At 42.3% G+C, this 12,360-nt stretch overlaps 1 protein-coding gene across 1 annotated transcript in view; it reads left to right on the top strand.

Annotated features, from left to right (window-relative positions):
* Positions 1-11,917, top strand: part of LOC129700996 (cytochrome P450 4B1) — a 73,506-nt gene extending 61,589 nt beyond the window's left edge. Inside the window, exons 9-12 of the mRNA XM_055641885.1 lie at positions 2,633-2,766; positions 7,321-7,385; positions 10,561-10,643; positions 11,696-11,917. Coding sequence (XP_055497860.1) covers positions 2,633-2,766; positions 7,321-7,385; positions 10,561-10,643; positions 11,696-11,864 — 451 coding nt within the window. The 3' untranslated portion in view covers positions 11,865-11,917. The remainder of the gene's footprint in view (positions 1-2,632; positions 2,767-7,320; positions 7,386-10,560; positions 10,644-11,695) is intronic.
* The last annotated feature ends 443 nt before the right edge of the window (positions 11,918-12,360 follow it).

Here is a 12,360-nt window from a genome sequence, read left to right as displayed (position 1 = left end):
AGTTCTGTGCTGTACAACTCTGACTCCTGGAATGTCTGTGCTGCCTGCAAGGAATGCAGTGGGCAACACAAACTTCTGTAGATTTTTCCTGCTCTCAGTCTGGCATTGAAGTCAATGGAAGAAATAGGCTGCCTGGAAAAAGTTAAGGAAAGGTTTTTGTTTGATTTAATTAAGTTAGTTTGAAGTTTGAAGCTCTTTTAAGTGTCTTCTATGTTTTTATAAACATTAGCCATTTAAAAATTAATTCAAAGTCCTTTAGCGTTACCTTTTGACAGGTCCTGAGTTATTGTAAAGGTCAAAGACACTCTCATTGATTTGAGCCACCGATTTAATCTCCAGCAAGCAGGGGTTGGAGTGGGTTGGGCACAGTGGGTGGGGTCTAGGTCCTCACAACTGTCAATACTGTTGCCAATTGTGATAGGAGAGTCCCTGCCCGCTGATATGCAGGGAGCTGAGCTCTGAATGAAAGACTGCTGGAAGTAACACTAAACCCTACTGTCCGGGATACAGAAAACTAGACATTTCTGGTTAACTGAAGACCTGCCCCATTGTGCATTCTGCATATTATTATCAATCGATCATTCATTCATACTATTTCTATGTTATCCCACTTTCTCATCTACTTGCCACACACTACAATTTACAGCGGCCAGTTTACGTACAGAAGCACACATCTATGAGGAGTGGGAGGAAACCGGAGCACCCAGAGGAAACCCAATGGTCACAGGGAGAGTGTGCAAACTCCACACAGACAGCACCCAAAACTGGGATCGAACCCGAGTCTCTGGCGCTGTGAGACAGCATTAGTACCAGCGGCACCACTGTGCTGCCTAATGATACCTGGATGCCAATATTTTTCAGAGGTAATTGAAACAAAGGGAAGGCTACTTCAATATCTATTTTAAGGTGCTACCTGAATATCCATGGGCTCACAATTTCTTCTGCACAGCAATTTTACGTTCTCCCTGTGACCCCGTGGGTTTTCTCCAGGTGCTTCAGTTTCCTCCCACATTCCAAAGACGTGCAGGTTTGTAGGTGTGTAGGAAGGAACTGCAGATGCTGGTTTAAACCGAAGATGGACACAAAAAGCTAGTGTAGTTCAGTGGGACAGGCAGCATCGCTGGAGAGATGGAATGGGTGACTTTTTGGGTCGAGACCCTTCTTCAGACTAGTCAGAGGAAAGGGAAACGAGAGATATAGACAATGATGTAGAGATAAAGAACAATGATTGAAAGGTGTGCCAAAAAAGTAATGGTAAAGGAAACAGGCCATTGGTAACTGTTTGGTGGGTGAAAATGAATAGCTGGTGTGACTTGGGTGGGGGAGTTGATGGAGATGGAGGGAATGCCGGGGTTACTTGAAGTTGGAGAAATCGATATTCATACCACTAGGATTTTATGCTGCCCAAGCAAAATGTGAAATGTTGATCCTCCAATTTACATTTTGTTAATTAGCTTCTGTAAATTGTCCCTAGGATAGAAATAGTTTACTGGTGATCGCTGGTCGGCACAGACTTGGTAGGCTGAAAGATCAGTTATCACCCTGTATCTCTAAACCAATCTAATCAAATACAAACCAGTATTTGAGAACTGGCTTAATCTGGAAAATGAAATATTGCACCATTCTGGTTATTTTTGCATGCATTGGGAAATTCAACACCAGATTTCATAATAGGATTTTAGGCTAGAGGTTTATTTCCTAATTCTATGTGAAATTTGAGCTCAAGTCAAGTGTTAAGTGATTCTATCCTGCATGAGCAAATATCAGGTAATTGCACCTATATTTCTGATTAAGATGGGTGAGTCAATACATTAAAACAACTTACACACCTGCTTCAGGGAGCAGTCTTCCTGTGTTTCACTCTCAAGAAATATGCAGCAATCTTAAAATGGGCAGAGAACTCCACTGCTTTTTCTGACAATGTCATCTCTTTGCATCTGATGCAATTAATTGAAACATCCTCCCTCGTGATTAGAGGTCTTTAGTTAACACGGAATCATTAAATAATCAGATCACTGGCTGGGATGAACTAAGCTTTCCATCCTTGTGTGAAAAACACGAGGCCCAGTCTGCACTACAGGTAATCACTGGCATAATAAATGGCAACCAGGTAGTTATGAGGTCAAAGTGTAATAAAAACTGTAGAGATACTTTTAATCTTTTACCTACTACTTTCTCCTCCCGGACTCCCCGTCTGACTGGCTGGAGGAGATGAGGGCACAAAAACACAAGTACGTGCAGCAGTAAACCAACAGACCCCTCAATCCTGCCCCACAAGTCAATATGATCATGCTGACCTCTGCTGGCTTCAAAGCCTCTTCTGTGCCAGTACCCTCAATTCCTCCATCGTTCAAATATTTATCTGTCTCCGCCTTAAATATAGCTGATGGGCTGGCCTCTGCGCCTTATCTTGTCGCAATGTCCCCTTCATCATGACGTTCCCACCAATGTAAACATTTCAGTTATGACTTAAGATGACCCGACTCTCAGTTTTGGCCAGCAACTATTCTCCTGATTCAAGCGCATGTTGTGGCCTCTACATTAACCAGTGTATTTTTCACCCCTCCACTCTTTTACATTTGCTCATGTTTACCCTTCTCTTATGAAGTCGCACCTTTTTGTTCCCTGGCAGGGATCTGCTTCATAAGATGCCTTACACCACAATGTGCATTAAGGAGTCTCTGCGCCTTTGCCCCCCAGTCCCAGGAATATCCAGGAAGCTGAACAAACCACTTACATTCTTTGATGGGAGAACATTACCTGAAGGTTTCATTTAAAATTATGTTTATAATATTAGAGAATTCTTCTTAAGCTCTGTGGACTTCTGAGTATGAGCAATTCTGATCTGGTTGTTATAAAAACTGCCTTTATTCCCCCACATTGAGCACTGAACCTAACATTGTGAGGAGCAGTGAGTGAACTGTGCAACTTGTCAGCGAATCAGTATCTGTTTATCTAGTCAAGATAAAAGCTCCACAGCTAATTAATGTCAACACTCATAATGTCTATATTTTAAAACTCCTACTGTGCATGTTTGACTGTGGTCAATTGCATGGATCTTAAATGTTATCCCGGCCAGATTTCTAAAATGGTTCACTCTTGGCCTAGCTGCCAGTTCCTTTGAATTTTGTAGCTTTTCCCTCCTTTAATCCAAAAACTTTGGTCACCCCTAGTTACAAGTTATTAATCAGATAATATATTCATTTTATTTGTGTCATAGCTTTCACTGTTCTGCTGGCTATGGCCCATTGAAGAACAAATCGTGAAGCAAAAAAAATGCTGAAGGAACTCAGCAGACCAGACAACATCTATGGAGAGGAGGAATTGGCAGATTATATTTTGTGTTCGAACCTTTCTTCAGACTCATGGAGTGGCGGAAAGAAAGCTGGTAAAATGAGGGGGTGGGGCTATAAAGCCAGATACAGGTTTAAAAGGCTTGTTTTGGCCCTGTCAATCACGCCGCGCTGTGTGCACACCTCTTCCAGCTGCCCATCACCCACTTATTTTCCCTTTCTTTGTCCACTTGCCTTCCACCCCTCCCTACATTATCCCCCATTTTCCTTTAATCCCCCATCTTCCCCGTCCCATCCTCTTCCACCCACTGTCCTTCCTCCATCTTTTTATTTCACTGTTCTTCTCGTATTTGGCATCTTTTTTGTCTCCATTTCACTTCCAGCCTTTGTTACTATCTCTACCCATCTCTACCCATCTACTGATCACCTGTATCCAGCTATCTACTGTTAGCTCCACCTTTTTCTCTCAGCTCTCTTTACCAGACTTCTCCACCCACTCCACGAGTCTGAAGAAGGGTCTCAACCCAAAACATTGTCTGTTCATCCCTCCACAGATACTGCCTGACTCACTAAGTTCCTCTAGCACTTCATTTTTGCTGAAGTTCCCTGTATCTGCAGTCTCTTGTGTCAACAAATTGTTCAATGGGTCTTTATTGTCACGTACAGTGAAAATTATTTTCAGCATACAGTTCGGTAAAATATTGCCAGGCCTAAACCCAATCCCGGATTAAACAAAGTGTATAGAAATAGTCCACTGAGACCACATGCAAGAGTCACCAGGTTGGTGCCATTTTCAAAGTTCAGTCTGTGCGCTTGACCTTCTGAATCAGCGTCGATCCAGTCGAGCCCCAGGCTGCTGCTGGGCCTCCAGCCGTCGCATCCATCTCGATCATCCAGCGAACCCTTGTCCCTCTCCTCACCTGGCCACCTTCAGCCTTTGTGCCCTGGGAGCGCCTCTTCAGCCAACTTTGACAGCGTGGATGATACGTCCCTGGTCATTCTTTCTGTATATTAGGACCAGAAATTTATTTCTGTATGTTAGGTACCAGTGGAAAAAAATGAAAATTTGTTTGGCTGGTTTCATGAAAAGTATAGAATATACTTGCATCAATGTCATGTCATTCCATTTTTTGGAAAGCATAGATGGAATGGGATTATCCATTATGGGCTGTCGTGGTCGTCTTAGGAAGAAAACAGATCATTGTTTTGTTGATGCCTTAATTTACCTTTCCACAAATAAGGAAAAAAATCCAAAGTGCTTATTTTGACTACTAAATCTTAACTATTCACCTCCCTGAAAAAATGAAACAATTTGTGTGTCCTCCTCTTGGGAAGCTCAGTGTACAAGATATTGTCAACTGTAGTTTTGTTGAGATTGTATTTCTGCCTTGCTTTATGTTGTTAATTGCAAAAGTAATTATCGTTCTCCATTCATTAAGGAGTTTGGTTATAGTTCTTCACAATTTAGGTACCAACTGTAGATTTTAACTGTTCACTCTGTGCTGAGGCACCTCAAAGATGGTGTACCATCAGATTCCAGCTTGCATTTACTGTGATAATATGAGCAATGTCCAAACTGCCTAGGGGAAGGCTCAATACATATGGCAGTAAAGCAGTAATGAATCGATATAAGCATTGCATTCAGCTGTGCTGCTAAACCATGTCTGGTCAGTTCTCAGTCAATTCTCAAAGTTTCAAAATTCTAGGAGGCAGAATTGTTCAAAAGCCATTCAAAACTAATCAAAAAAAAAAAAAATCAATAAAATATTTAGAAATAGAGAAAAAAAGCACTTTAAAACAATTAACATTTAAATCAACTGAAACAATTCAAAACTATTTACATTAACAGTCATAGCCTTGCCTCTTTAATAAGTCTGACGAAGGGTCTTGACCCGAAACGTCACCCATTCCTTCTCTCCAGAGATGCTGCCTGTCCTGCTGAATTACCTCAATTTTTTGTGTCTCGGGTTTAAACAAGCATCTGCAGTTCCTTCCTACACTCTTTAATGAAATAACTGGTACAGGTTGTTCAGCCAAACTATTAGTTGAGAAATTCAGCAACAGAAGGCAGCCAGGGTAATGCTGGGGAACAGCTGTCAGCAAGTTGTGCACTTCTGCATTCATGTACAGCAAGGCCTCGCAATAACGGACTACTCGATCGTGGATTTCAATTATAACGGACCAAGGCTCTCGTTGCACCTCTCCTCCACATCTGCCAGTGACCTAATAAGTTGACGGCACGTGGCGTACTTCCGGTTGTGGGAGTAGAGAGAGTGATCAGCATGAAGGTGGCGTGGGCACCGGGCCCATTCCTAGTGCACCTCATGTGGGGCCAGGGGCTCTGCAGCTCCCCAGCCTATAAATTCCTGCTTGTTTAACCCCCTTCCCCACCCCTCAATGCCACGTTTCTTCTCTCCCAGCCTTGGGTTAAACTTCGCACACCTCACTCAGTTATAGTCATAGAATCATATGGAAAAGAAACAGGACCTTCAACCCAGCTTGCCTACGCCGACCAACTCACTCCAACTACACTAGTCCCACCTGCCTGCTCTTGGCCCATATCCCTCTGAATTTACCCTGTCCATGTACCTGTCTAAATGTTTCTCAAACGTTGTGATTGTACCTGCCTCAACTACCGCCTCCAGCAACTCACTCCATACACCTACCACCCTTTGTGTAAAAAAAGTTACCTCTCAGGTTCCTATTGAATCTTACCTGTTCACCTTAGACCTATGTCCCCTGGTTCTCGATTCCCTTACTCTGAGCAAAAGACCATTTACCTGATCTATTCCTCTCATGAGCTTGTACACATCTATACGATCACCACTCATCCTCCCGCACTCCAAGGAATAGAGTTCTAGCCTGCTCAATGCCTCCCTATAGCTCAGGCCCTCGAGCCCTGGCAACATCCTCGTAATTTTTATCTGCACCCTCTGCAGCTTAACAACACCTTTCTTACAAAATGATGACCAAAACGGAACACAATACTCTAAATGTGGCCTCACCTATGTAACTAACTGTAATATGATCTCCCAACTGCTATACTCAATACTCTGCCTGATGAAGGCTGATGTGCTGAAAGCCTTTTTGACTACCGTATCTACCTGTGAAGCCACTTTCAAGGAACTATGTACTGGCATTCCTATATCCCTCTGCTATACAACACTCCCCTACCATTCACTGTGTAGGTCCTCCCCATGTTAGACTTCCATCAGAGCAGACAATTGGCAATAACGGACAGCAACTCCAGCACCACCCTCTTAGTCTGTTATTGCGAATGATTACTACTTGCATTGAAATACTTAATCTGCTGGCATTTATGTGGGGACATACAGTGTCAACTGTTCTGTGTAGTCCTGCTGCAGAAATTCTCTTTCCTATTTTCTTCTCTATTCCCTCCAGTATTCATGGATAACTATCTTCCTGTATCAAAATGTGTAGGAAAGAACAAAATGATGGAGTAACTCAGCATTTTGTTTCCCATCACCCGTTCCATCTCTCTGGAGATGCTGCCTGTCCTGCTGAGTTACTCCAGAATTTGGTGTCTTGTATTCCTGTATCAATGCAGTATTTTAAAAACGAAGACAGAATGCGAACGCTTTTCACTTGCCCATCACTCCATTTTCACCCAAAAATAAGAAAATGGAATTGCCATCACCTGTTGCCCATCCGTTCCAGTTTAAAACTTAATGTCGACAGTCAATGCTCCCACTGAAAGTCATCCAAGGCCTGTTCAACTATAAATTGGATTCAAATGTTTAATGGGGACCATATAAATTTGGGGACCATATAACCTATGACTCCAATAAATTGGAGTCAAATGTTTTTTGTCGAAGATTATATTACTGATCTTGTTTACTAATCAGAAGCATGTGAAGGTTACATTGAGCGTGTGGAAGGCAGGAAAATAATGTGAATGTATGCAAACAGTATATTTTTATGGATAGAAGCAAAATGCTGGAGTAAGCCACCATGCACTGTTCCTTCCTACATATTTCTATGGGCTAATGTTCATTGTGTTTTGTAGGTTGTCTGGTGGGTGTGAGTATCTACTGCATTCACAGGAATCCCATGATTTGGAACAACCCAGAGGTAATATTTTCCGATGCCATTTACAATAACAATTATATAGATTACTAGACTAAGTGGAACCCGTTGGATCCCAGCTTCACACGGGAGGGCTGGTCCCCCAACACAATATTCCACCTCTCCACCAATTCCAATATTGTTGGCCAGTGAGGGGGGCTGGGGGGGCTTTCTGGAGCGCTAGCATGGTGTTGTGGGATGAAGGGACTGGTTTCCAGAGGACTAGTATGGACATTGTGGGCCGAATGGATTCTTGGCCTGGCAGCTCTGTTACTGAGACCACCACACACACACACTGACTCACACATCATATATATGGCAGTAAACTTTCTTGAATACTCACATGGCTGAGCGCGGCCTCTCCACTTTGAGGCTTCCGCAGTCAGCGGCACTTCCGCAATCAGCGTGACCTCTGCAGTTACCGGAAATTACGCAATCAGTGCAACCTCTGTGCTCACCGGAAATTACGCAATCAGTGCAACCTCTGTGCTCACCGGAAATTACGCAATCAACGCGACCTGCCCACTAAACAGAAGTCACAAAATGAGCGGAACTTCTGAACCAAACACAGTCGGACCTAAAAACGCATTTATTCCTTCCAAACACAGGCGGGCCTAATAAGGCATTCCAGTTTCAAGCACAGGCACGGCAGCAGGCCAAACAACTCATGGCATTGTCATTAAGGGCTAACAATTCATTTATTGCAAGTACATTGCAGACTCACAGTTCAGTTGATTCACAGCTTAGAATGAGAGTCATGGCCTCTCCCTCGCGATCTTGCAGAGTGACTGATTCACGTCAAGGCATCCGGGGTTTTATAGTCCTGCCCCCCCCCCCCCCCCCGGAAGGGGCGTTACCTTCATCGCGGTGATTGACAGGCGAGAGGATCTCAAGGTTTTTTTTTAAACACTCATAACTTTTTTTTATTTTTCATCGATGGGAAAAATCCTCAGGGCCTGCTCAGTGGAGGAGGAATGTGAGTAAGATGGCCAAAAATCATAACGATATATGGTAGCGTTTTTTCTAAAATCAATATACAGGGCAGACAGGAAGTGGTCAAGATGAGACTTTTAATTACATAGATGTTGGTTGATTACTGGAAAGGCCATTGCATGTCTTTATATTGAATTAACCTCCAACCTCAAACTCAGAGGTAGTGCAGTTTGAAATTTAGGATTGCCTCTTGGATACATGTATGCACCATCTTCACACAGATGTCAAGCTGTCAGAATAAGAAGTTGAGGCAGGTACGACAGGTCCACCATTGATTTTCCGGCAACTGGTGTCCGGCACCTCCTTTAATCCAGACAAAATTACGAGAATGCACTTGAAAATGTTATCCCCCCGCAAACCTGGAAACATCTTTTTTGAAGCATGTAGCATACTAATATAAACCGTGGAAGGAGTGTACTATCTCCTAAGTTACCTACCAACGTATCATACAGCCCCTGCCCCACCTGCAGCAGTCTGTAGTTCCTTCATTGACCTCCGCAATCACTTTGTAGCTCGCTACTCAATTGGAAGCTTCCTTGATCCCAAGGGACCACCGAAGAAAAATATATAGAAACTACAAGATTATAGACGGGATTATTTAAACATTTTTAATGTCCAACATTTTGGTTGATGACAGAGTGTTGTCCCGAGGAAGAAAAAATATGGAATGCTCTGTATATTAAAGTGGGTGTCATTTTCATTTGATTCAACAGATGGAGGCATTAAGAATACAACCTCTTACTTTCTCCAGTTTCTTCTGTACGACAGGAAGTTCTACTTCTGCCTAGCTGCTCTTGTCCAAAACTCTTCAGTTCTGGTGCTTTACAGGACTTTACAATTTCTCTATTCCCTCCAGTATTCACCCCCTCTGCCTTTGTGATCATGAGCCCATATTTTTATACCTGGATTCCTCCTCCGCACTACCTCACCACTCCTTCGTTTTTTTCTTGGTGTTTGCTTAGGTTCAGGTTTATTATGGTCACATGTATGGAGGTACAGTGAAAAGTTTTGTACCAGGATTACCTGGATGTTTTGCATACTATCCAATCAAATCAGATAATACTTTACATATTGCAATCCAGCCAAACTCAAATACAATAGGTAGAGTGAAGGAAAAGATACGGAATGCAGAATACAGTTCTCTACATCATAGCACACCAGTTCCCGACACAAAGTTCAATGTCTTTAATGGAGTAGAGGTGAATCAAACAGCAACCTATCTTATGGAAGGACCAAAGGTACACAAAAATGCTGGAGAAACTCAGCGGGTGCAGCAGCATCTATGGAGCGAAGGAAATAGGCAACGTTTCGGGCCGAAACCCTTCTTCAGATTGATGGGGGGTGGCGGGGAGAAGAAAGGAAAAAGGAGGAGGAGGAGCACGAGGGCTGAGGGATGGAAGGAGACAGCCCGAGGGCTGAGGAAGGGGAGGAGACAGCAAGGGCTAACAAAATTGGGAGAATTCAATGTTCATGCCCGCAGGATGCAGACTCCCCAAGCGGAATATGACGTGAAGTAGCTGCCTGAGACAGGTGGTGCGCACTTTCAAGCTTCTGTATCTTCTACCTGACAGGACCAGGGAGAGAATGGAATACCAATGTGGAAAAATACTTTGATTATATTGGCTGCTTTTCTGAGGCAGCATGAAATGTAAATGGAGCCAGTGGTGGGGATTCTGGTCTCTGCAATAGGTGGAACTACATCCACAACACTCTGCGATTTCTCGTGGCCTTGGACAGAGCTGTTCCAAAACCAAGTTGTGATGCAACCTGACAGTATGCTTTCTATGATGCATCTGCAATGAATGTGCATTTGATGGCTGCTTTTCTGATACCACTCAATCTGTCTGCAGTGCAATATGGGATTGACACATACATGTTGAATGATATTCCCGCTTTAAAAACAAAATCAAGATATTAATGTGAAATTGATCTCATATACATGTAGCATTCCATATTTTTCTGGTTGTTCTTCAGTTTCTGTTTGAAATTCTGGACAGTGTATTTGAATCAATTTTCAATGTGTTATAGCTGTGTTATTGGAACACAATGATACAGTATTGTGTTTTCAGTTGGTACTGATGAAGAAGGCTCTTCAAATCTATCAACTATTTAGCAACATGCAATATTTCGTTTCAATTCTACTTTTGAATGAAGAACTATCTAAATATTACTGTATCTTACTTTGCAGATATTTGATCCTTTAAGATTTTCTCCTGAAAATTCAGCAAATAGACATTCACATGCCTTCATACCTTTCTCGGCTGGACCAAGGTAGCTAAGTATTTCTAATATTATAATTGAGCAATGTGGTATTATTCTGAGCAAACCGTTTGCTGGAAACCCCAGTTTGTTTTGAATGGAATGGTTCCAGTTCATTGATATAGTTAAATATTTTTGTTAACATGGTCTGACATTCGATGTTCGAGTTACAAATTAGATTATTGTCACGTGTACCGAGGTACAGTGAAAAGCTTTTGTTGCGTGTTATCCAGTCAGCAGAAAGCCAATATATGATTACAATCAAGCTATTTACAGTGTATAGATACATGATAAAGGAATAACGTTTAGTGCAAGGTAAAGTCAGCAAAGCTCCATCAAGGATAGTCTGAGGGTCACCAAAGATGTCGATGGTAGTTCAGCATTGCTCTCTGGATGGATGATTCAGTTGCCTGATAACAGCTGGTAAGAAACTGGCCCTGATTCGGGAGGTGTGCATTTTTACAGTTCTATATGTTTTGCCTGACGGGAGAGGGGAAAAGAGTGAGTGGTCAGGGTGCGACTCGTCCTTGATTATGCTGCTGGCTTAGTTGAGGCAGCGTGAGGTATAAATAGAGTCAATAGAAGAGAGGTTGGTTTGTGTGATGGTCTGGGCTCTGTCCACAATTTGCTGCAATTTCTTGCGGTCTTGGATGGAGCTGTTACCAAACCAAGCTGTGATGCATGCTGATAAAATGTTTTCTATGGTGCATATGTAGAAGTTGGTGAGAGTTGTAGGAGACATGTCAAACTTCTTAAGCAAGAGAAAATACATATAATCAGTGAAATATAGTGGAGACACAAGGAACTGCATATGCTGGTTTACAAAGAAAAATACACAAAATGCAGGAGTAACTGAATGTTTCAGGCAGCATCTCTGGAGAATGTGGATAGGTGTCATGTTGGTTCTGAAGAAGGGTCCGGACCTTGAAATGTCACCTATCCATGATCACCTCTCCAAGATGATGCCTGACCTACAGAGTTTGGGTGCACTTTTATTCAATGTAGTTCCATTTAATAGATTTCTCACAGAGTTGGACTCAAAACCTGTTTTGTTTCATTTACAGGAACTGCATTGGTCAACAATTTGCCATGAACGAAATGAAGGTGGCCATTGCACTGATCCTTAGTCGGTTTGAGCTGGAAGTTGATGAATCAAAGCCACCAATTAAAATACCCCAGCTAGTCCTCCGCTCCAAAAATGGAATACACCTAAAGCTTAAAAAATTGGATTAAGATCTAATGCAAGGAAGAATTGATTTTGAAAAACATTAAAATGGTGATACTAATTTGGTCAGACATATCAATCTATAAGAAAATGCACATAATAATCATGGCATAATTAAGTAATTTTTAAGCACTTGAATGTCCATGTTGAAGCTGCTCATTTCCAGTTGCAGCAATATCACCTCATAAATGTGTTATTGGTGGAATGTCATGAAACATAAAATAATTTCTTGAAATGCAAAACTCCTAATAGTGCACTATCCTGACTTGAAATTATATTGTTGTTCCCTCAACGTAAATCCTGGAACTCCCTGAATCCCAGCACTGTGGGAGCACTTCACCTGAAGCACTCGTGCTTCACAAGGGCAATACATGTCAGCCTTGTTGGTGATACTCAGAACCCAAGAATGATTACTGCATCGTATATATATTTGAATATCTATATTACTAAAATTCTCTCTCTCTCTCTCTCCTCTCTCTCTCTCTCTCTCTCTCTCCTCTCTCT

This window comes from Leucoraja erinacea, chromosome 10, assembly GCF_028641065.1.
Source record: "Leucoraja erinacea ecotype New England chromosome 10, Leri_hhj_1, whole genome shotgun sequence".
In the NCBI taxonomy this organism is placed as follows: Eukaryota; Metazoa; Chordata; class Chondrichthyes; order Rajiformes; family Rajidae; genus Leucoraja; species Leucoraja erinaceus.
This window is presented reverse-complemented; position numbering and strand designations above follow the sequence as displayed.